The sequence below is a fragment of the Protomyctophum parallelum genome (genome assembly GCF_964188405.1).
Source record: "Protomyctophum parallelum genome assembly, chromosome: 22".
Lineage (NCBI taxonomy): Eukaryota > Metazoa > Chordata > Actinopteri > Myctophiformes > Myctophidae > Protomyctophum > Protomyctophum parallelum.
Window position 1 is genome coordinate 23,781,551 of NC_139714.1, and position 24,898 is coordinate 23,806,448.

The following is a 24,898-nucleotide window of genomic DNA, read 5'->3' on the forward strand; positions in this document are numbered from 1 at the left end:
ACAACTATTCCACAAATCTATTCTCCAAATGCTATATAGAGTCTGGAACTACACCTCCCGAAATACGAGTAATCCGTTTGTCATTTCGGTTCACAAAAATATATTTTAAAATATCTTCAGAGCTTATTTTGTATTTCCATTGCAGCCAAGCAGCAAGCTATATTTATGCTTAGATGATTTATATTTATATTGGGATAAATTTGAGTGACTCAAAAGATGAAACAGAAGTGGGGAGGAGGCTCCACTTAATCACGGAAGCATTTGAAAATTGAGAGCGGCAACAGTCTGGCCACGGCCATAAATGGCCTACTAGTGCGCAAGCAGAGCGCGCAAGTTGACCGCTACAAACTTTCAAATCTCAGCCTCTCTGTAAAACATTGAAATGAAATACTAAAGTATGTATACTTACGTTACTCGTTACCCAACCAATATTGATATATTGACAAGTAAGACGCGCAAACGCGGGAAGCGAACGCATCTCGTAAATTGCAATAACAACAATTAGAATAAATTACGTACTTTTTCTTTTCTTTTTAGTTAGTAATTTTTTTAAGTTTTCTACTGTGTGTGTGTGTGTGTGTGTGTGTGCGTGTGTGTGTGTGTGTGTGCTACAGCTGCACCCTCTGGTGGCGGGCGGGTGGTGTCACAGCGGGACAGACAGACAGACAGACAGACAGACACACACACAGACATGATCTGCAGGGTCTCATAGTTAGTGCTCATTGCATTCGCAATAATATATCGTAATTATCTCACCAATAACATCTAGTATCCGAGCATACACATAAAAAAGCCAGCACGGCCACAATACTTGCACGCTCTGCTTGCACAAGTACAAATATATATACCTAGATTACCGTTTTACCTGAACCAAAACTGCATTGCTACATTTTCAGTCGTGCATCAACATAAAAGAACACAAGATGAGTTTTGAGTGCAGTTCGTCCATTTACATGCCCTTTAGTTTTGTAGCTCTATTTCTGGGTTTTGAGTGGATTTTGTCCATCACACCAAAGAAAGAATTCTCCGTCTCATCTCTCTTTTACACAGTTGTGTGATTCATCCAATCACTCAATAGTGTCCCGGGCTGAATGTCATGATGCCCTAACTAACTCTCAACCAATGGTTCATGAAACACGTCATAAGAGCCTGTACCCTTTATCAGCCAGGTACTCAAATATAAGCAAAAACACAACAACCTTTCATTCATACAAACACGTCACCATGCATGTCAGCCTGCCTCAACTATACTCACAAAGACGCTTTCATGCCATGCCATACCCGTACACATTGAAATGCATACTTATATTATACCGATTTTCTCAAAATCAAAGCCTGTGCACTATAAAGTTTTGGCACAGAGGTTGATTCATTGATTGAAAACATTATTAAAAGGGACACTTCACCCCCTTTGCAACCAGATCTTATTTTAATGACTACAATTACCATAATGCTTGGTGCACTCTCTTGTGCAGAGGGAGAGGGCTGTCTTACTGAGACAACTTGTAGTCCAGGAAGGAAGACCAGAGACCAGTGTCCATGACATCATGAACACTTTGAAATACTAAAATATCTGAATACACATATTAACCACATAAAAACCCCAGGAAAGTGTTTCTTGTCTCCCAAACATTAGGATTAAAGGTAATGCCCCTATGCATACATGTATGTAATCCGACACCACTGCCATATCAAGCACAAATTAATCATTACGTCATACGCAGCCACGGGACATACGCATCGGAGCACCGGACAAAAAACATTACTTGCACGCTCTTCTTGCGCAAGTAACTATCTCAACGCACCTAAGGTCTCCTCTGTCTCGCCGTTTCCTAAAAACGCCATAGCCACTGTTTTTAGCCCCAAAGAGTGTTTTTTGGTGCAAAACTAATGCTTGGAATGGATTCAGAATCATGAAAACCCCCTAGTTTGACACATCACATGCTACTTAAAGAATTATGTAATTTGCAACTTTTAGCAACCAAGCTTAATTTCATCTGCTAAGCCTATATACTGTAGATGACATTTGAATCATAAAGGTTTATACCAACCAACATTTCTGGGGTCTAATATGGGACTTACTGTATGTGGGCTTCCAGTAGACTCAAGCCCAACACACACCGTCTGTGAAGCAGGTGCGCAGCGACGTGGCACAGGCGTTTCCGCGCGGCAACGCCTGGAAAATAGAACAGTGGCGTATCGGAGCGTCAGGCGAGGCGTGAAGGCGCGTTGGACGCTGCCGGTGTGCGATAGGCTCATTGAAAATAACGGAGGCGGCTGTTTTGACACGCGGCCTTCGTAGACAGTGTGTGTTGGGCTTAATACTACAGCATGGAGGGAAGAAATATTCAATGTGTCGGGTCTGAGAGGCTAACGGTCATCACAACCCCCCTCCCCCCCCCCCCCCCCCCCCACCGCCAGGTACCTGTCTCATACTGGGCTGCATGATCTACCCGGACGGCTGGGACAGCGACGAGGTGAAGAGGATGTGCGGCGAGCGGACGGACAAGTACACGCTGGGCGCGTGCTCGGTGCGCTGGGCCTACATCCTGGCGGTGATGGGCATCATGGACGCCCTCATCCTCGCCTTCTTGGCCTTCGTGCTGGGCAACCGCCAGGACGGGCTGATGGCCGACGACGAGCTGCTGGGAGACAGTAAGCATGGAATTAATTGAACCCATTTAGGCCTGACCTCAATATAAAAAAAAAAAAATCTTTTCAATTCTCCAGTTTTCTGAAATAAATATTTTTTCAAAAATAGCAGACCTACAAGCTGGTAGCACGCTACTCGGTGGCACGCTATGAGCTTGTAGATCTGCTATTTTTCAATAGCTACATTATAACATAATGTTTAAAGCACCAAAAGGAGATCCCGCCCCAAAGGTTTAAATAAAATCTCCAAGACTGTAAAAATTTAATGACGATGATGTTTTAGCCCCGGTATGATCATTCTAAACCTATACTGTTGCTGCTGTTCCACATAAAAGCCAACCAGTTGAAGAAATCACAGATTTGAGGCATTAACCTCTTTGCTTTTATGACATTTCTGAGACCATTCATGCTTCTGGAAGATGCTTCTGCAGTGATGTAAATAGTTTTTCAATGTACTGGGTCCTGTGGCCCAGGGGCGGTCTTTTAGATGGGTCCCAGGGAAGTAGAGTCCTACTTCAACGACAGTAGAGTACAGAATTCCATCCCAGGACACCCGGAGGATGACGTGATTGCATCCTTTCTCAATTTAGTGAGTCTAAGGATGTCAGGATACAGGCTATTTGAATCACTGCTTCTAAAACTTGTATTCTATTGCTAGTTTGATCACTTCAAATACTCTTTTCCACTTAAAATAACTAACTTTTCCCCACCACTGATTAGGGATCATTAGGATTTGTTTTAGAGATAATACCACTAGCGAGGGAGAGGAAAGATGCGATGGAGACAAAAGAAATAAAGAAAGAAAAAGAAACGTCGACCTGCATTTATATTCAAAGGGAATGACTAAAGGCGAGGAGGAACAGAAGGAATGTAGAGGTGAAAGGAAAACGAGGGGATGAGGAGAGAGAGAGAGAGAGACACACACACAGGGAAAGAATGTCGAGCTAGCGAGGCTTAATTGAATCCTGGGGATAACGGGACAGAGTCATGAATTACTGATGGCTGTTTACACAGCTGGCAGCCAGCCAGGTCTAAATTAATCACAGCATCGCTATCAGCTGAGCCACAATTGCCAATGGCCGACCGACACTGCCCGTCTTGCCAGACTGTCCTCCGAGACGCGAGGTTATACTCCGTGGTGGGGCGCGGCACTCGCGACATTAACTTGTAACTTTTATTTTTGTAGAAGAGGCAAACTAATATTGTTTATGCCGTTTGCTTTTATTGAAGGATTGATTGAACACGTATTTGCATGATTTGATTTGGGTGTGTTCGTCAACTACCTTTTTTTCACTGACGAAAACAATATAAAAACTAAAAAAAGATTGCCAACTTTGCCAAGATGACTAAAAAAAGTACAACTAAATATATTGACATTTTTGTCAACAAATAAAAACTACACTAAAAAGGGAGGGAGTAGTGGAGAAGAGATCGTTTTATTTTGGTTGCACTCAGGTGAAAATGGCATCGCAGCGCGACACGTTGTGAGCATTTTTGGCGGGCGCGTGCTACGTCCCCCCTGTAAGGTGAAAAGAAGCAGCTTGGACTCCTCATGCATAGGAGGAAGCATGAGGTCAGTCCGCTGCCCTCCCCAGGTTGGTAGAGGAAGCGTATATCTATTCTACGTCTGAGCATAGATATGGTAACGCCCCGCCTGCCTCTGATTGGCCTACCGACACTGCCCGTCTTACGCGACAGTAACTTGTAACTTTAATTTACTGTCGCGCGTGCCAAGCTGTCATTCTCTTGTAGAATATCGTACTATGTACTATGCATGTATCCCACCTCGGAGGAAGCTCTGGTAGGCCAATCAGAGGCACGCAGGGCGTTACCATGTCTATGCTCGGACGTAGAAAAGATATATGCGTAGAGGAAGTGTAGTGCCCAGGATTACATTAGATAATTGACACTGGGTGAAAAATAATTAAGAGAAAATAAATGAAATTTTGTCTACTAAACCTAGTATGACTAAAACTAAATCAAATTTCATTCAAAAGCCTACGACTAAAACTAAAAAGAAAAATCAACACTTAACGGGAAGGTGGAAGCTAGCCGCCATTATCTACCAAAAGAGAAGAGCGAAGGAGTGAGAGGGAGAGGTGAACAGAGAGAGAGAGAGAGAGAGGCAGACATGCAGATCTTTTTACATGACAATGACGGTGAAATATGAGGGATGCTTCAAATGTCAGAGAAAACGGAGATGTTGTTGAGTATTAGTACAGAGATTTGGAAATACTCCAGTAAAGTAAAAGTACCTAAAATGTTATTCAAGTACAGTACTTGAGAAACCCCTTTTGGTGTTTTAAGCATTATGTTATACTTAAGCTGTTAAAATAGGGTCCCTGGAACAACATATTTTCAGATGGGGGTTGGCAGCCAATTATATATAGGCCTACGATTTTTACGTTTTTTTGCGTCACATTTTCATGATTTTTCAAATATAGGCCTAGATCTGCTATATTTGAAAAATCCTGAAAATGTGACACAAATCTTTGAATATATATTCTTTCAGAGCGAACGTTTTTAAAGTTACTTTACACCACTGTTTATGTCTCAGGTAGTTTTGCATGACTCATTGACCTCAAATAGTCACTTGTGTCATTTATACGTTTTACAACACTGCCATCTATTGGTTATGTGTAACCACAACAGCCATTTAATCTTCATTTTAAACTGGTTTCTTTCTTCCCACAGAAACAGGGAATAATGCCATATAATGTCTGCCAATGGTGTCACACACACGCACACAGGTAAGTGATCTGCGAAGTAGCACAGTTTCAATCAATATTATTCGCAGTCATGTGTGAATTTTAGATTAAATCCCTAATTATAGTTTGTCAAGCTTGATGTAACCTGCAGCAGAGAGAATATTTGATTTTCACTCACTCCTCAGATTTGAAGCCGCATTAAAGCCGGGGGGGGGGGGGGTGTCTGCAGCCAAATACATATATAATTCTGGGGGTCCTTGACATGAAAGTTTGAGAACCACTGACATAGAAACATACGTTTTTCATAGAACTGTCATGATTTGGAAGACATTTTGTATAGAATCTGGCCTCAGGTCTCATTGAACGGTTCATTCAGAGCGTCTCCCTTACCGTGTTCTCGCCGTGCTCCCGTTTTCTCCAGGTTCCGGTACCTATAGACGTGATAATTACTTCAGGAGGACGCAGCTGCAGAAGTCCTGGTTGGTCCATCTATTGTGTAGCTGGGCCGAGCGGGGTGGAAGGAGCAGATCAAAAGGAAGGAGGATTCAGAGACCTAAAAACCTTCATTGAAGCGAGGACCCGGACGCCACCGCCGCCGCCGCCGTCGTCTCTCATCCCGTCAGAAAGGAACCCTGTAAAATAGCATCCTTATAAGCATCTCCATCACTTTGTTTTGGATTATCACCGCCCGTCGCAACATCACGACGCATCTTTAAATTATTCAGTGCAAACGCAGTTGCAGCATCATGAAACCATCTTTCATCCTGAAAACGTTCATTGATGTGTTTTGAAAGTCGCGGCGCACAAGTTTAATTAATTAGGCCGTTAATAAAAGATGGTCTCTCTGCATGTTGAAATTAGGCTCAAGGACTCCAGGAGGATTTAAGAGCACGGAAGGATGACTGCAGCCAATTGAAATCGTACCAAATGGCCCGGCTTTTGACCTAGACAACCAAGGACTCAACATACCTAAGGTCAAGGTCTTCAGATTGTTGGTGAATTGTCACAGAGCAGTGTATTATACCATAAACATTGTTGTGAACATACCATGAACATTATGTCGATGCAGGTTTGGATTTTGACATTATGCGATCACTGACTGACTCAGACAGGCTCCATGCACTATACAACTATAGGCTCCATGTACACAGAATAGCTCTTCCTACTTCCCGGCCCCTTCACAGGTGTTTACCGATGATACTAATGAAGGCTCTGTTCCATTCTGGTCAAACAGAGTCAGGGTGCTGCTGTTGTGCATGTTGGCTCACTGGAAACACTCTGCTACACCAGTGGGTCCCAAAGTGTCCTTGAGTGGGTTCTTAAATGGCCCCGACTGTACAAATGGAACCAAATGGTACGGTTCCATTTGGTTCAATTTGTACACTCAGAGTTATGGGGGGGGTCCTTGAAATAAAATAAAAAGTTTGAGAACCACTGTACACTAAGTGGAACAGAGCTTTCACATTGGTAACACCTGTGAAGGAAGAAGGGAAGGGGCCCGGAAGTAGGAAGAGTTATTCTGCGTGCAGCTCCAGAATGAGCGCAGATGAAAACACATGCATACCACCAGCCTGTTGAGATCATGGCAGACAGCATCAAGGCATCCCACGGCGACCACACCTCTGCTGGATGATGTAGCTTGAAACGTCAGAGAGAGCAGAGCAAACGGAATGTGCAATGTATAGTTAGCAAATGTTTGATGTGACATGATCAAAAAGAGATTAAGTTTCTCTAGTGACACATGGCACAGCAAGAAATAAGATATTAACCACTAATTTGAGTCGTGATAGGAGAGGCTTTTTCAAAAGCTTTTCGAAATTCACTCACCTACAATCTCACAAAACATTGTGATGCTGTGTGAGTTTGTAGATCGGCTATTTTGTTCGTGTGAAAATGTAAACAAATAATAATCAGGCTTAATTGGTGAATTGTACTGAACAGGAGATGTCAAATGTATGAAATCTATTATTCTATGTATATCTACATGTTGGATATGTCCGTGTATTTTGTCTTGATTTTGAAGTGTACTGAAGATGATGATGATAGTGTTTTCAAGCTGTGGGTCCATTATAGTGAGTGCCATACTTTGTGAACTGACAATGTTGTAGAATACAGAGGGCACACTGGTGCAGTTAACAGTGGCCCAAATCCTTCAGTCACATACCAGGACACTGAACAGATTTCTAACCTGGTCCGTGCAATACTGTTGTGTTTTTCTTTGTTCCGCCGTTATTCTTCACTGTCTTATTAAAAGAATATTTGGAAAAATGGACGGGCAAATCGGCTTTTAAAGCAGTGAGCTGAATGGTCTGTCTACTTTCAAAAGGAAGAAAATGGCTTGCACACAATTGGGCTCCAGTTGAATACGTGACTTGTAAGTAAAGGAGGGCCTCTCATTATTAACTGTGTCTGGTGAGGAGCATGTAGCTCCAAACATCACGCAGGCACATGTGGACAGTGGTGGAAAAAGTACTCACATTTTTACTACTAGTAAAGGTTTCAATCAATACTGCAATTTAGAAGTACTCTCTAGTAACTGAGCACCCCAGACCACTGTTGGAATACCCTATTTTATAAATGTAGACTACTAGGCCAGGGGTTTTCAAATTCAACTGATTATGAAACAACCACCCTGACTAAGAGGCGTGATGTGGGGGGAAAAGCTTGAAATGAAATATTGACTGTTAAGGGCTTCATTTAATTTGTTAATTTAAGGTGAATTAAATCAAGCCCTTAAGTCATTATTATTTAACTTGCATGCTAGTTGTCCAGAGCTCAAAAAAAGATTGAGAACCACTGATCAATTCCTTTCCCGTGGTTGCCCTTATTCTGTTCTCTTACACAGTGTGGCATCCCCCTAGTAGCCCCTCTTCACATTCAATAGTTCATGATCTTTTGTGGCTAGATGTAATTTCCTGGGATCTAGTAGGACTATAGTAAATAATAATAAAGAAATCTCCATGAAATTTTGTAAAAGATGACACATTTAGCCCCATGTTCGAATGCCCCCCTGTCAAAAATAGTAAAAATCGCTAAAAACGAAAGCAAGCAGTAAATGAACAAAAATTAACATTCATCTTTTACTTTCTCTAATAACCTAAAACATGAACCTTGGTTGTCCTTTACAGGAAACTCCCTTTTCTGTGGAAGTTCTTGACATCCGACTTCTCAGTAACTGACAACATTGATGTGTCATACATCACCAGGACATTTTCGAATCCCTGGTCGATATTACTAAATGCATGGTCAGGGTCAGGGACCACATCATGCAATACCTTCACGGACCACCAGTGGTCCACGGACCACATGTTGAAAACCAGACCATAAAAATGTGTCCAAAGAATCATTGTTGTGAACAAATTCAGGGACTCACCTTTCATTTTCAGCCTCCTTGTTTGTGACCATTGAAAGTCAGAAGAGACCCTCTACACATGCTGAGGGGTATTCGTGATGCCATATTTGTTCCATTTAAATGGTAAATGGTGCATTTATATAGCGCCTTTATCCAAGGTGCTTTATAGAGATTGGGCATTACATTCACACACCGAAGCTGGAGGAAACCATGCAAGGCACCAACCTGCACATCAGGAGCAATTAGGGGTTCAGAGTCTTGCTCAAGACAAGGACACTTCGACACGAACTCTGGGTGAGCCCAGGTTCGAACTGGGAACCTTGCGGTTTCCATCCGGTCACTCTACCCCTGAGCCACTGCCCACTGTTTAGTGAAACATGTAGGCAGGACGACACTCATGGCTACTGCATGGCTCAGTGTGGCCCACTGGTATCCTCCAACAAAGGGAGAAAGGTGGGGCCTTTCTCGGCCCCACCCTTCTCCCTTTGTTTATATTGTGTTTAGTTTCCAAGATGGCCGCAGCACCAGGAGAGGGTGGGGCGGAGGTGAGCGGGTGGGGTCGACACTATGCCCTTACTGGGCTGCTTTAACAAATTCAAGACACCCGTCTTGCGTTTGTCTTGTGTCTGTGTTTAATGGCCGCTCTAATGCATTTCCAATGGATGCCCATATGGTTTGACCAAACATTTTGTTTGATGGGGGGAGGTGGGCAGAACACATCCATCAAAGCTGTGTTCAGACTCAAGTCAGGTGTCTTTAATGCAGTCTTGATTAGCCGCAATTTGCAACACTAGATTTGCAGCTGTAAGGTAAACTTGAATTATCCTCTTTCAATCTGCAAAGCATTTGTTTCATAAAAATCCATTGTAGAGTTATGAGCTACTTTCTGTCAAGAAATTCCATGCAGGGGATTATTTCGTAAGTGTTGGGAGTGTGGAAGCGCTTGTCGGAAGTCACTGAATGGCCCTGTTTCGAATTTGCACATACTACAGGAGGCAGCAGCATGATGCGTTAATGAAAACGAACTCATTTTCATTAAATTAGAAAAAAAAAAAATTCAAGTGTTGGGGCCCAACACTTGCATTTCTTGACAGAATGTAGCTCATAACATGTCTATGGTGGATTCTTATGAGTCAAATGCTTTGCAGATTGAAAGGAATAATTCAAGCTTGCCTTACAGCTGCAATGTTGGCGAGTTAAAACCTTGTTTAATACAAGATCGTACTTTTCTATTTGGATGAATGGGCTGTCAATGGAGGGTGGTAGAGTAGAGCGCTCACGGCCCAGTGTAATCCTCCAATTGCGGCTGGGATTGAAGAAGACATCACCCTTGATATGCACATAGCTTCAGGATAAAAGTGTGTGCAAAGAGACACGTGCAAGCCCATGTGCTCATGTGAACACCTGTGACAACCCCCGAGAAGAGATGGAAACGCAAACACTACAGTGTTAAAGTGCACAAAGCTCCAGTTGCGCCAGTCGTCGTCAATACAGCGGTGATTGAAATTCAACTTCTATGGGAGCGTTCGGAAATAGCACACTGAGTGCAAACTAATAGGTGAGTGCGCTCCCGGTGCGCATTTCCGAACGCACCCCACATCAGTGTCAGTGGTTTTCAACCCCTTTCCAATCAAGGCCCATTGTTTATTCAGCATTTGCGCCATGGACCACCATTTGATGAGATTTCACCTCTCAGACCCAAAACTAAAGCATATTTTGTTGTGCGTTGGATAAGATTTCGTCCACAATTCCGCGCTGTATTGATGTTGGTACCATTAGGAGAGACAACAGGCAAACGTTGATCAAATTAACAATTCTTCTACAGTCTCTAATTGTGTAGACTTCTTGTAAATTAAGTAATGCGGATGTTTAACAATAATTGAACTCTTGAGAGCGTACAATGAGTTAAACGGGGTCCATTTGGATACCAAGTTGGTATCCAAATGAGTTGGTATTACCAACTCTCCATTTAGCTAAGGACCATGTGGACACCCCCCCACCACAATGGACCACTGGTTGAAAACCACCTTTCTATATGAATTAACACACACTATAAGTAAGAATAAGCATTTCCTGTGCCACCCCACAAGTGATCTAAATGTCCCTTGGTTGTCCATTGGCTAAGGGAAGGAAAAATAAAATAAAGTGATTTCTCTCACACACAGCTGCTTGTGGTCCTCTGCTGATGAATAGCGAGCTTAGCGTTTACCCGGTCCTAGACGAGACAGAGAGACACAGGATACGACAACAAGTGGTATAAAACTGTCATTACAGTGATTTATTATAATGAACCATGAAAATAGCCAACCAGTGCGGTGTTCTGTGAGTCTTTTCTCCCCTCCGAACTAACATACACTCACACACACAAATAATAATAATAATAAAAAAAGAGACAAAGTTGAAGAGTCCAGAACTTTGAAGGGAAAAAAAATAAAAAAAATAATGCTACTGTCACAGAAAACATTCAGCTTTGCCAACAGAGCGCTCGTATTTACAACCATATTCAAAAAAGAGAGAAAAAAAAAGAAAGAAAAGAAAATGGGATGGGAGCGAATTGTACAAGCATAGAAAAAAAAGAAAAAGCTAATATTTACAACCTGTTTTCCTGGTGAAAGCTGGAGTAACCACCTATACATTAAATTACACTTTCTACAAAGAACCATTGATATTCAAAAATAAACCGCCGACATCCTGCCTACGGGTGACACCTCACTCTGTCTACCGAATAAGACTACAGCACACACTCTCCTCACTTTCACGTTCACGCGTTCTCCTTTTCGCTATATGCGACACTCCAAGTGAGACGTGACAAAAACACAGAAAGGCACGTGACCTCCATACACTCACTCAAACACAAACGTACAGTTTCGCACACACACACAGTCACACACACACACAGAGTGTGAGTGCAGCCTCCTAGGGCAGAGAAGCAGTCTCCCAGAAGGGGCCTTTTTCTGAAATCTCTGCAGCGGTGCACAGAATATTTGTTGTTACACAGAGAGGAATAAAAAAAATAATTATTGTTCGTTCTCTATACAAAAAGCTTTTCTTTCTGCTATAATAAGCTTGCTAGATAAAACAAGTACATGGGTGTAGAGAGAGCAGACGACAGGAAGGATAGGAAGGAAGAGCGAGGTGAAAAGGACTAAGAGACAAATGAAGGAAAAGGGCTATAGGCTGGAATGTCCATTTGATACAAAGTGCGGGGGCCTTACAATAGGAGTCCAAAACAAGACAACTGGACAGAGAGCTTGTCTCTCTATCGCAGTAGGAGAGGATTATATCAAACTATAAGGGAGGCCAGAGACAGGGTTATGAGCACCGGGGGATTAGTCCATCTTCAGTTTACACAAAGTAGATTTTTTTGTCTCTCAAAAGATTGTTGCAACTTCCAAATTCCATCTTCTTTTCGCTTCGTTTTAAAAAGTACCCTTGTATCCCGCGTTCTCCAGCTGTTTTTCCATTGGCCATGTTGTGTGTTCAGGTACATAGAAAACATATCTACAGCTTATATAATACATACGCTGTTGGGGAGGAGGGCCCCTCTCAGGCAGAGTTCATAGGGGCATAGGTATAGGCCGGGCCCTGCCAGCGGGGGGAGGTCAGTGCCACCCTGTACCCAGGTACCCGGAGCTATGGAAGGGGGCAGAGGGGGCAGGAGGAGCCCCACGAGACCCGCTGGGAATCTGGGAGGACGCCGGTGGGGCCTGTCCTGGGCCCGGCAGAGCCTGCTGGGGCGGGGGAGGCGGAGGGGGGGGCAGTCCCGTCTGCTGATGGGGGGGCGGCGGGTAGGCGGAGGGAGGGGGCACCGACAGGGTCGGCTGGAAGGCCCCTAAGTTCTGGAAGTGGTGGGGGGGTGGCGCCTGCGTTGAAGGGGCAGGGGGAGGAGGGGGTGGAGGCGGCGGGGGAGGAGTCAGTGACAAGAGGGGCCCGCCGCCGCCGCTCGGAGCCTGCTGCTGCTGGGGGGCGAGCTGGGCCTGCGGGGGAGGGGGCGGAGGGGGTGAGCCCGCCACCAGTAGGAGCTGGTGCTGCTGGATGGGGGTGGCGTGCTGCTGCGGGGGGTGTGGCGGGGGAGGGGGAGGTGGGGGCGGGGTGCCGGCGCTCTGGTAGTGCAAGCTGTGCGGCAGAGTCTGCATTAGGGCCGCCGCCGGCGGGGGGGGGTAGGGCGAGGTCACGGCCGACTTGAACCCGGAGAAGGCCGAGGGGGCCGTTTGTCCAACAGGGAAATATGCCGCGGAGGCCGGCGGCGCCGGCGGGGGAGGGGGTGGCGGGGGCGGAGCGCTCTGGGCGCTGTACTGCGGAAGGAACGGAGCCGGCGGCGGGCCCGGCGGCGGAGCCGCGGCCAGCTGGGGCAGGAGGACCGGAGACTGGGAGGAGAACAGCGCTCTCTGGCCGCGAAAGGGCGACCCAGCGGCCTGGGGGGGCTTGGGGGAGTGGAGGAGCGAGGAGGAGGAGGAGGAGCCGGGGTAGTGGACCGGCGAGGACGAGGGGAGCAGCTTGGTGGGGGTCAGAGGGGCCGGTGGCTTGGGGCCGCCGGCGGGCTTGCTCGGCATCTGGCCGCCCGGGTTGGGCGTCCGAGGCAGACCGTCGCCGCCGCCGTCTTCCTCCTTGGCCGGCCGAGCGGAGGGCTGGGCCGGGCCGGCGGAGCCAGGAGAACATGGCTGGAGGAGGGAGGAGAGAGGATACAGCGTTGTTCCAAATGTTGAATACATGAAGGTGATCTGCAATATATACAGGCCTGTCACAGTCATTACATAATCGCAATGCTACGTTTTTTTGCATAGTCAATCGTTTCCCATGTTTTAAATGATTAAATGTGTCGGTTACTTATTTGCATATTTAAGTTATTTGTCATTTCTGCACAATTAGTGATTAACTGATTACGAAGCCTAAAAGGCAAACGGAAATACACATTGTTAATGTTCCAATGTTCAATGCAAAAGAACCAGAATTAACACTCCCAACGCCCAGGACGAAGTTCTTTGTCCTTTCTATTAGTAACACCCGACACCCAGGACGAAGTATTGTCCAAAAGACGAAGTTTATTGATATAAGAACGGATCGCATGGCTTCACCAGCTAGGAGCGCCTGTTGGGCAATCCTCGGTGTTGCGTAAGAGTGAGACGTCATCGAAAAACTCCCTCCCCTGTTTAGCTGATGAAAACGAATATCTTAAAACATTAATCTAAATCATCCCGTCTAATTATGAAAAAAGATCCTGTTGTCCAGTCGCTAGTCGCGATAGATTTATTCTTACCTCCCGTTGTTGTCGATCGACTCTAGAGTGGTGTGGCTATTGTTAGCTGCTACACACACATTCACAACAACATCCGGTCCGCGGGTAAAAGGGGTCCGTGTTTATAAATCGAATGGGCGCTATAATGTAATGGATTAAATAACCCCGGGCAAAGTGTTAAAATCGTTTAATTGCAATTATTAATGTGACAATTGATCGTCGACATGCCTAAATAAGTAAACGTGCATCGGACGGCTTACCTCTTTCGTCGGGGTTTTCTGAAGACCCGGTGATTGACATTCTGCCCCTGCTGTGGAATCGCCTCCCTCAGCGTCGCCATCTGGAGAACAAAACCACGTCGGAAATCAATGACATGAAACATGATGAAAAACCAACAATGGTCCAGACGTTTGTCTCTCTTAGCCCACCTGCGTCTTTGTCTTTGCTGAGCAGCAGAGCTCTGTGGTAGCCACGTTCTCGGGCCTGTTCCACAGAATTGGATGAAGTCCTGAGGGGGGAGAAGAAATAAAAATGCCATTAGAACTTTATTTTCAGTAGAGCATGAATTATGTCTGCAAGTCACTGGGTTTAGGTAGCTGCCTTCTGCGTTACCGTCATTCAAAATCTGCCTGCCTATAGAAGCCAGATTAGGCTTTACTTGAGCTGAATTTTATTAAGCTTTTCATTAATAAATTCCTGGATGTATAGGTGTTTAACACGGGGAATAAATGATACATTTGCGTAATAGAGCATCAAAGTCTGATCAATATCAGTAGAGGGCACTGGTTCATGAACTTTTTATTGTCTCCACCAGGCCGAAGGCATGGGGAGAGAGCATGTTTTGCACTCCGTCCATGTGTGTGTGTCCGTCCGTCCGTCCTTCTGTGTACAGCTAATCTCCGGCACCGTTAACCCGGTCGATGACAGATTTCCAGAATGGCATGTTATAGCGCTACCAGGAGGCAAAAACATTTTTTTTTATATTACTATATAATCCTGCAAATCGTTACACAGTATCTTTATAGTCATGTGTTCAAGCCGGATCTGTCCGATATTTCATATTCCATATTCCATCCTACTTGGCTAACATTGGCTTTCAAATTTGGCAGGATTGGCCCGTTTTGAACAAAAAGCCTCAAATCATGAACACAGAGTGCAATTTCCTACTAGGCTGAGGAATATATCCCACACTTTTCACATTGGCCTGTTATAGCGCCACCAACAGGTGGAGTTTTGCAAAACACATTTTTGGAACAAAATGCCTCAAAACATCCAATTGCCATCCAAGGCGTAGGAAGAAATGGCACCCTTTTCACATTGGCCTATTATAGCGCCACCAGGAGGCCACAACCTGGATATGTAGAATCAACTGACTGAGAGAAAACGCTATTGTTACTGCTGCTGAATTAGTTACATTTTCGCTAGAAACAGACTACATGAAATATGACTGACTGACGGTCGTAAACGATACAGAGACACCTCCCCGACAATTTCTTCGAGACAAGTTTGTTTATTTTTGGACCACAATTCTTATATGAGACGATTTTAAGATGAGCCCATGTCATTCTCCTTGGAGAAATTACTTCTGTGAACCAGGGGATGAGCGAGTGACGTCAGGACTTCGGCGCTCTATATGAAAAGGCCAGGTGATCCAGGTCAATTCGGCAACTCAATCGGTTGAAGATCATGGGCCCTATTTTTGTCAGTGCTAAACCCCTTATGCCTAAACTTGTTTTTACTATTTTGAAAAATATAGTTCAAATAGCAGATCAACAAGCTCACAACGTGTTGATGTAAATTTCACATTTCAGGGATAAGGGGGTTTACCACTAGCTAAACCCCCTTGTTTTTTTTTGTTTAAGTAGTAGTGCATACCACTGTCCCTCTCCTCCCTCCCTCTCTCCTTTCTCTCCTGCAGGGTTCTCCAGCTCCTCGCTGGCCGGGGGCGCCTCCTTGGGGGCGGTGTTGACGGGGGCCACCGGTGGCGCCGGCGGAGGCGGTGGGGGTTCCGGGGTCACCTCGGCGGCGACAGGGAAGGCGTCCACGGTCAAAGGTGGCACGGCAGACTGCACGGGAGAGCTGCACTCGTTCTTGGAGCCGCTGCGGCGAGCCTCGCGCTGACGCTTCCTGTACTCCAGCAGGGACACCTGGGAACGGAACAGAGACAGAAACGGTGATGTCATTCATGGTTACGCATGCATGGTCCCACCTATGACCAGCAGGGGGCAGCATTTGCTTTTCTTTTTTTCTTGCTGGATAAGAATGGCATGACATCACAAATATATTAGTTTAAGATTAAAAACAGTGGTTCTCAACCATTGGTTCCGGGGGACCACCAGTGGTCCGTGAGGGGGTTCCAGGTGGTCCCCATGCTAAATGATGAAGAGTTGGTAACCAAATGTACCCTTATAGATCTTTAACTCTTTGAGAGTGTAAAATTAAACCAAACATCTGCATTACTTCATTTTTTTTTTTTTTTTTTTTTAAGATATTTTTTTGCGGCTTACGCCTTTATTGATTTTTTAAGGGATAGAAAGTAGGCTGACAGGAAACGGGAGAGAGATGGGGGGATGACATGCGGTAAAGGCCGTGTCGGGTCCGGGAGTCGAACCCGCGGCACACCGCGACTGGATCACCAGTCCGGTGCCCAGACCGTTACGCTACGGCCTGGGCCTATGCATTACTTCATTTAAAAGAAGTCTTCACAATTAGAGAACGTAGAAGGATTTTGATCAACATTTGCCTGTTATCTCTCCTAAATATTGGACCTCGATATGAAAAACCACTGGATTAAAACCAAAGAACCAGCGGGGCGAATGCTACAATTGCTCACCTTTTTCTTCTGCGGGGGATTCTGTGCGGAACCGCCCGCCTCTCCTGCGCTGTCTGCGCTAAGCGAGCGGGAGAAGCCCAGGGAGGCCTGCTCCTCGGAGCACGGGTAGAAGAGCTGGCCCTGGGCCTCAACGAAGGGAGGAGCCGGGACGCTGCTGCTCCCGCCTCCAGCCACCACCACCACCAACGGAACGATGGCTGCGGTCCCTGCTGCTGCAGGCCCAGCTGCAGCCTCGGGCCTGAAGGGAGGCGGGACCAGGACCAGGGGCCCGGCTGCAGCCTCGGGCCTGAAGGGAGGCGGGACCAGGACCAGGGGCCCCACTGCGGCCTCAGGCCTGAAGGGAGGCGGGACCAGGACCAGGGGCCCCGCTGCAGCCTCGGGCCTGAAGGGAGGCGGGACCAAGACCAAGGGCCCCCCCGCGGCCTCAGGCCTGAAGGGAGGCGGGACCAGGACCAGGGGCCCCGCTGCAGCCCCGTCGGGCCTGAAGGGAGACGGGACCAGGGGCTCTAGGGTGTGCGAGGGGGTGAGGTCCCTCAGGTTGGAGATGATCGGAGAGAAGTTGAGGCCGGTCGGCCCCGACGCCGGGACTCTCTCGGGGCTCTTTATCCAGCCAGGGAAAGAGGACGAGGAGGCCGGCGGCTCTGTGCATGGAGAGGCCTCGCCGCTGACGTCTGTCACGGCGGCGCCAGCGTCGCCCCGGTCCTCTCCTCCTCCGCCACAGTCTGTGGTGGACTCGGCGGTGGAGGGCTGGGGACTCTGGGGCACCGAAACCACCTTGGCCTCCGTCGAGGGCCCGTCTGCACTGGGGGGCCTCGTGCAGGGGGAGGACAGCAGCGAGGGAGGACGCTCAGGCTGAGAAAAGGAGAGAACCATTTGAGTACTATACTAATTAAATGCATTATTATGTATATCACTATTATTTTTCTGTCATTTTCACTACCTCCTGGGTGCTGGGTCTGCGACTGCCCTCTGGGGAGCTGTCCATTGAAGATTCACTCTGTGAACACAAGGACCCATGTAAATCCCGACATTCGGTTTTCCTATTGCTGGCTGGGCTGTTAACTATGGAAGTGCAAGAGGGGCGATAAGCCCTCCTATGGACAGCTTTGCGTGTTTGTGTGTATGAGTATGGAATGAGTTTGCAGCACGGAATGTGCCGATTTGATTGGCTGATGTATGAGTGAGCGGCCCTCACTTCACATGAGTGTGATTTTTTGATTTCGCTCTAGAGGAAGGCTCACATCCTGAGGGGCACCAAGTGTGTGCGTTGGGGTACTAGGCAGGGCTTCTTACCTCCTGAGGGGCACTAAGTGTGTGCGTTGGGGTACTAGGCAGGGCTTCTTACCTCCTGAGGGGCACTAAGTGTGTGCGTTGGGGTACTAGGCAGGGCTTCTTACCTCCTGAGGGGCACTAAGTGTGTGCGTTGGGGTACGAGGCAGGGCTTCTTACCTCCTGAGGGGCACTAAGTGTGTGCATTGGGGTACTAGGCAGGGCTTCTTACCTCCTGAGGGGCACTAAGTGTGTGCGTTGGGGTACTAGGCAGGGCTTCTTACCTCCTGAGGGGCACTAAGTGTGTGCGTTGGGGTACTAGGCAGGGCTTCCGTCGTGTTGGACTCCTCGTTGCGGGGTCGCGGCGGCGTGGCCAGAAGGAGCATCGCAGGAGGCACCTCCGATTGGTCGGCCCTGGTGGGCGTAGCACAAGGCGAGCCGTAGGGCGTGGAGCCCTCCGACATGCAGGCGTCCAGAGCCTTTTTCAGAGGCGTGGGCAACTCTGGAAAGGAACAGGGACACGACAGTGTCACAACTTTGTACTGCTCTGTACTTTGCGGTGGCCGGCCCTAGACTGTGGAACGGCCCAACCTTCCATGTTGGCTCTGTCCCCTCATTAGAGGCCTTTAAAATCCCTACTAAAGACTCACTATAGCCTTTGACACCGCTTGATTGTATATTCTGTGTAGCTTTGTAATAGTTTCTTTTTAGCTTCTTTTATTTTTTCCCTTCAAAATTGTGTTGGTGTTGATCTGTTGCTCTTTTAAACCTGTACAGCACTTTGTTCGTCCATTGGTCGTTGTAATATATGCTTTATAAATAAAGTTTGAGATGCTCTAAAACGGTCCACGAGGTGGCCGGGATTTCAGTTATATAATACCTGAATAGAACCTTTTAACCTTCTAAGTTGACGTAAAAAAAAACAAGGATTCCACAGTGATGTCATGTCTCTGTGGCTCACCAGCAGGAAGCTAGCCCCTCGTTTGTGAACGGCTTCGAGTCTGTGCTACTTCCGCGCTGCATAACTTAACAGTGACATCACTGACAAATCCTTGAGCGTTCTTCGTGTCGTTTCTCATTCTTTATTCGCTCAGTTTGACATGATGAACTCACGTTTTTTTCCAATGGTCTTTATTTGTTTCAAGCACTATTTTAAATTCAAAATCGGCTGTCGGTTTTTCATATTTCTTTGTATCCTTATCTTTTATATGCTCTTATTCTTTTCATAGATTTCAGTATTGGTGGTGGTTTAATGCCATGTGCACCAAAGACAACTATCCCACTTGCGTGCGGACGATAAAGTGGAATCATATCGCTCAACATTGACATCACCTGGTAGCGAGCAGCTGCCATTGTAGGGCAGCGGGCTGTCAGAGTCTCCATTGATCTGAGGGCTGAGAGGGCCTTCACTAGTGGGCATGATCAGCCTGGGCTGTCTGGCTGGACTAGTGGAGCCCTCCTCCTCCAGGGCCTGCTTCAGCCATCGCTGGAGGGAGAAGGGAGAGAGAGAAGATTTAGTCACGCAAAGAGCACCACACTCTAGTGAGAAATTCCAACACTTTATTTCAAAGCACCTGAATCCGAGAGTAGACCTGGCTCTGTTGATACTACCCACCGCTTCTTTTTATCTCGGTGGGCGGGTGGAATTTATAGCAGCCCATTCCACAACAAGTTCTTAAGTGTAAACATGCAAGTCTTGTGAAGAACGAATCCCCAAGCGCTTAGTAAAGCCAAAGTAAGGACGCTGTATGTACCTTTTTACAACTGCCGGTGGTCTGCGGCGTCTCGGGCAGCTCCCGGGACCGCCGTCGGCCCGTGGGCACCCCGGGCGTGGTGGGGCTCCGGTTGGCCAGGAAAGGCGAGGAGAAGCGGACGTAGTGTTTGGGCGTGCTGTAGACCGGCGGCGTGCAGACCATGCCGGGCAAGGCGTTGAGCTGGGTGGCGAGTACTTCGGGGTCACTGCTTATTCTCAAAGGCCTCTCGGGGACAGGTTCGGGCGTCCGCACCGCCATGCGCACCTCGTGATGCTTTTCCCCCATCCAGTCGCTCACATAGTGCTGCTGCAGAAAGACATGGATGGTAGAGAGGGATGTTTTTGTAAAAGTCAGAACTAGGACTGTAGCTAACGATGTGTGCTCACAATCGAATCAATACACCTAAAATGTTAACCATGTAATAATATCCTAGACTAATATCTAGAGCTGCCGATCCTACCTGATACACTCATACAGTGTCATTATGTGCCCTTTCATTCTCTCAAAATAGCGACATGGGGTGCCCATCCAATTTAGCTTTTATTTTTTTGTATATAATTTTATTCCCCCCCCCCCCCCCCCCAAGACGTGTACACTGCATGGGATAGTTCCTAGGACGTCTGTGGACATCTTGGGCACAAATTGTGTTAATTAACTAAACCGATGACCGATTAGTATTAGTCCGAGGTGTACAGGGAGAAATAGAGAGGGGGGAGGGAAATGTTTGTACCTTTTTAGTTTTGAAGTTCTTCTGCCCGGAGCGGTTTCTGTCTGGCGCAGGCGAGCTGCTGCTATGTGGAGGGCTGGTGTCTTCGGCTTGAGAGGGGATCGCTTCAGGCTCCGGAGCGTCTCTGGGCGTCTCTCCTTCCAGAGTGTCGTTTGCCAGGGGCTCGACACCACACTCCCCCGGAGAGCCGGGGGGCAAGTCCGAACAGGTGCTGATGGTGCGAGCTCGCCGCCGCTGCTGGCCAATGTGCGTTCGGTTCCGGGAGAAACTCTTCCTATTCCTCGAGCCTTTGACCTTGGCCGGCTTCAGCCCCGGCTCCTCTTTCACTTCCAGAAGTGGCTGAGGGATAAGAAATAGCGTATGTCCTTCATAAGATAAACAGGACTGCCAATATGATTAATTAGTAGGGTCTGTCACAATATTATCGTGCCATGAAATACTGCATCAAATGATTGACATAACTCAAATGTTGATGAAAATAAAAAACAAGATGGGTGCATTGAGCAAATAAACTGGCTGTTGGTTTACCTGTACAGCAGCGGGGGAGTCCGCCATCTCAGGGGTGGTGGGAGGCTCCTCCTTGATCTGGGTGGTCCCGGGCTCGGACTTATTGGTGCCGATCCTCTCCAGGGCTTGCTCTCTCCGCTTCTCCCTCTTCTCCATGCGGGCGAAGGCTTGGAGGATGGCCTCCATCTTCCTTTCTTCCCGCGTCTGCAGATGTCCAGGAGGAGAGAGGGAGAAGATGAGACACGAGAACAGTTGCGTTAACGGAGCTCTACAACTCTCACTCGGTCACAGGTGTAGGGATTACAACCGCTTAATAGGCATCGCATAAAATAAGCTAAAAAGAACGGCAGAATGGGCAGACAAGGAAGAAGAAAATAACAACGATAAAAAAGGCTAATTAAAAAAGAAAACAAGGCAGAAGTCACCAACATGTATAGCTTTATGTTGTAGTACTGCGTTTATCAACTATAATGCGTGGTGTGTCTATATTATCAATTATGTGCATGTCTGTGCCAAAAATACCCTTTTTTCATTTCTTAAGGGGATTACTTGCGTTCACCAGAAGAAAAAAAAAAGAGCACCAAATCACAACACCGTTAAAAAGTAATTAAGCCATACGGAGACACGGCCAATGTCACCGCAGCGGTCAGGTTTGAAGATGTGGCTCTGTAAAAGTGTCAGTTAATGGTTTAACCCATTTTGACCTGAGATCAGATTCTAAAAATGTCTTCTACATCAGCTTACTGAAAAAGCTATGTTCTTCGACTTAGACCTACAGTACAAGCTCGTAGCGCACCACTCGGTGGCGCGCTATGAGCTTGTAGATCTGCTATTTTTCCAATAGCTAAATTATAACATAATATAGCTAAATCTCATTACTGAAATCCATTGTTGGGCCAAAGTCCCAATTGTGTAATTTGTTAAACCGTTTCCTCAACAATTAGCACAATAGTTAGCTATGCTAAACATTCCAGTCGAAGAAATTTCAGATTTAAGTTTTTAATTCACGATATATCCGAGATCATTAGGGTTTTTGGAAGACGCTTCTGAACAGTCATTCCATAGCTAGCTTTACCATTTCAAATACTCGTAAATTGAATCTATTCTATTGCTAGTTTGAACACTACAATTACTCTTTCATCCGAACTATAACTAATAACCGAAAATGGCAAATCTATAAGCTTATAGATTGGCTATTTTCGGTGCACAACGTAATTCCATTGCTGTGGTCTCTGCAGTCAATCCAAGTAACTGAAATCAGTCGTGGTCGATTGAGAACAATAATCCATGTGGGTCAAGTTTACCTCCTTATGCCTCAATCCCTTCCAGCTGGAGGCCCCACCGACAGGCAGATGGGACTGCTCCGCTGGGTTGGCCTGAATGGGTTCAATGAAATAGACACAGCCCAGTTTAGAAGACACGCGGCCTTCCGGCAACACTCAACACAAGAACATTTGGGACCAGAGGGGGGGGGGGGGGGGGGGGGGGGAAGGAGTTCGACAGGACTATAAGCCTAGCTAGCAGACCACCTCGGAACGAACTAGGTTGCAACTAAGGTGACACTTAAAATGTCACGCAAAAGTTAAGACTTCTATAATATGAGAAAATGTTCTCAGCTTTGTCAAGTAGGAGATAGGAATGCTGCCATTCTGCAACCTTTACCCCACTTTCCCTTAGGTTTAGGGGTTAACCCTACCACAGGTTTTCAAAACAACCATCTGTTAGGTAACCACTCTTCAAATGTCACCACAGTCTTTATGCAATTTTATTTCTTTATTTAACCAGTAAAAACATGTTTTTATGTTGGCCATTTAGGCCCGACGTCGAAATAAAATAAAATTGTCTTCTGAAAGAATATATATATATTCAAAGATTTGTGCCGCATGTTCACGATTTTTCAAAAATAGCAGATCTACAAGCTCGTAGCACACCACCGAGTGTTGTGCTACGAGCTTGTAGATCTGCTATTTTTCAATAGCTAAAGTATTACATAATGCTTAGTTAAAACACCAAAAGGGGTTCCCGCCCAGAAGAAAGAAAAAAACACTAATGATTAAGCAATTGACATTCCCTCCGTCACCAGTGACCCAAACAGATGTTGAAGACGACTACAAAGGGATACATTGTGTTAGGGGGGGTGGGGGATTAGACAGTCGCAACACTCTCTCTACCCTTTTACAACCAAAAGTGGCTTTTGTTATGTACAAGTAGTTGAGATATCGTGCCAAGCACACACACACACACACACACACACACACACAGAGGTGTTGCTTTCCAAGTTAACGCTCGAGAGTATTGGAGCTCCCTCCATCACTATGGCCGTGGCTCCATCTCTCTCTCTCTCTCCCTCACTCCATCCATTGCTCTCTGGCCAATTAGCAGGGCTGTACGTTGGCCAAGGATGAGTCAGCACTTTACACTTTGGGTCTATCGTGTGAAATGGAGCTGACTGCAGGGTAATTTCCAGAGTGTGTGTGAGAGAGAGAGAGAGAGAGAGAGAGAGAGAGAGAGAGAGAGTGTAGTGTGCTAACGCAAGCGTGTGTTTGTGACCCCATATCTCAGGGACACAGGGTTTTGTTGGCAGGGACACAGAGGATGAACCAGTAATTGGCCAGTTCAAAACCCTGGCCTGTACCACTGCCCGGTGAGCGCTATATTGAAAACTATAATAATGCACACTGGGGCATTCCAGTATGAACGAGTCCCAGCGAGCTCTTGTGTTCGTTCCCACTCATGAGGGTGGGGGGGGGGGGTCCATGTATGTATGGACTGGAGGCCCGTTATCATTTAAACATTTTGTGTCGTGTTGTGTGAGCGTGCGTGTGTGTTGTGGTGCGGGGGGGGGGGAACTATGCAAATGACACGTGAACGATGACAAACACGGATGAAACTACTACTCCAGAGGAGTAAAGCAGGACGGACTGAGTGAGCGAGGAGAAAAACAGATTAAACAAAAAAAGGCTGAGCAAAAAAATACGGGGGGGGCTTTGACAGCACAGCAGCATCACGTGATGGACTGGGGGTACTGGTGGGGTGGCAGGTAGGTAAGGAAGAGACAATCAATAGAGTGAGGACACCTGCCCCTTGTCTACACACCAGCGCCCGACTGACAAGACAGACAGACAGACAGACAGGGGAGTCCACACCTCGAGCGACAGGGGCGCAGCGTAATGGGGGCGGGGCAGCTCAGTTTCACTTTTAGAGGCGTTTCCGCCACATGGGGGTGGGTCCGCTAGCGCGTATAGCAGCGTATAACAGAAGCTGGAGGCCCCTCTCTAAGCTTTATGGCAACACTTACCAGTTTCCTTCTCCTCTCTGCCGCATTCTGCTCCTCTGACTCCATCTCTACTTCATTGCTAACCAACCTTTCGTGGTCTTCTAGATCCTCAAATAAGTCAGGATCCTGTAAGAGGAGGGGGAAGAAGGTGGGGGGGGTGGCGCTTTATCATGGCTGCTGCTCAATCAGTCTGTCTACAGACTAGAGGGCGTTAGTCAAGAGTAGTAGTAGTAGTAATAGTAGTAGCAGTAGCAGTAGTAGTAGTAGTAGTAGTAGAGGGGTAGTCTAAAGAGACTGCTGAGGAACTGTGCTGTGCGTGCGCACACAGACACACACACACCTGCTCAGAGCTCGTCTTTTAATACACAAGCACATCAGCTGAGGTAAAGAAAAATTAGATGTGCACCTTGTTTTTCTAGGAGGAGACCTGTGATTCTCGAGGTATCCGTTCCAACTTTGCCATATCCTACATTCACAGACCGATTGATGTGGGCAGCGGGCGTACAATGTGCATGGGGCGGGGGGGCTGTCATACAACACTTGAGACAGCTAAACGAATTGTACAACAATAACAAGAATAATA

The 24,898-nt window shown here is 46.8% G+C and overlaps 2 protein-coding genes across 9 annotated transcripts in view; one reads left to right on the forward strand and one right to left on the reverse strand.

The window, feature by feature from the left end:
* Window positions 1–8,221, forward strand: part of lhfpl3 (LHFPL tetraspan subfamily member 3) — a gene marked incomplete at both ends in the record, with an annotated part of 35,432 nt that extends 27,211 nt beyond the window's left edge. The window contains 3 exons of the mRNA XM_083794600.1: window positions 2,422–2,655; window positions 5,782–5,839; window positions 8,206–8,221. Of these exons, the coding sequence (XP_083650726.1) occupies window positions 2,422–2,655; window positions 5,782–5,839; window positions 8,206–8,221 (308 nt within the window). The remainder of the gene's footprint in view (window positions 1–2,421; window positions 2,656–5,781; window positions 5,840–8,205) is intronic.
* A 2,741-nt stretch (window positions 8,222–10,962) lies between these two features.
* Window positions 10,963–24,898, reverse strand: part of kmt2e (lysine (K)-specific methyltransferase 2E) — a 45,091-nt gene continuing 31,155 nt past the window's right edge. For 5 of the 8 annotated variants that reach the window (XM_083758273.1, XM_083758270.1, XM_083758272.1 and 2 more), the window contains exons 13-25: window positions 24,337–24,441; window positions 22,343–22,414; window positions 21,060–21,242; window positions 20,535–20,915; window positions 19,805–20,110; window positions 19,383–19,536; window positions 18,335–18,552; window positions 17,722–17,778; window positions 16,782–17,633; window positions 15,824–16,095; window positions 14,377–14,456; window positions 14,209–14,288; window positions 10,963–13,373 (exon numbers count right to left, since the gene is read on the reverse strand). In XM_083758273.1, coding sequence (XP_083614399.1) covers window positions 12,315–13,373; window positions 14,209–14,288; window positions 14,377–14,456; window positions 15,824–16,095; window positions 16,782–17,633; window positions 17,722–17,778; window positions 18,335–18,552; window positions 19,383–19,536; window positions 19,805–20,110; window positions 20,535–20,915; window positions 21,060–21,242; window positions 22,343–22,414; window positions 24,337–24,441 — 3,819 coding nt within the window. In that variant the 3' untranslated portion in view covers window positions 10,963–12,314. The remainder of the gene's footprint in view (window positions 13,374–14,208; window positions 14,289–14,376; window positions 14,457–15,823; window positions 16,096–16,781; window positions 17,634–17,721; window positions 17,779–18,334; window positions 18,553–19,382; window positions 19,537–19,804; window positions 20,111–20,534; window positions 20,916–21,059; window positions 21,243–22,342; window positions 22,415–24,336; window positions 24,442–24,898) is intronic. The other 3 variants (XM_083758276.1, XM_083758275.1, XM_083758274.1) reach the window with 1 other exon arrangement.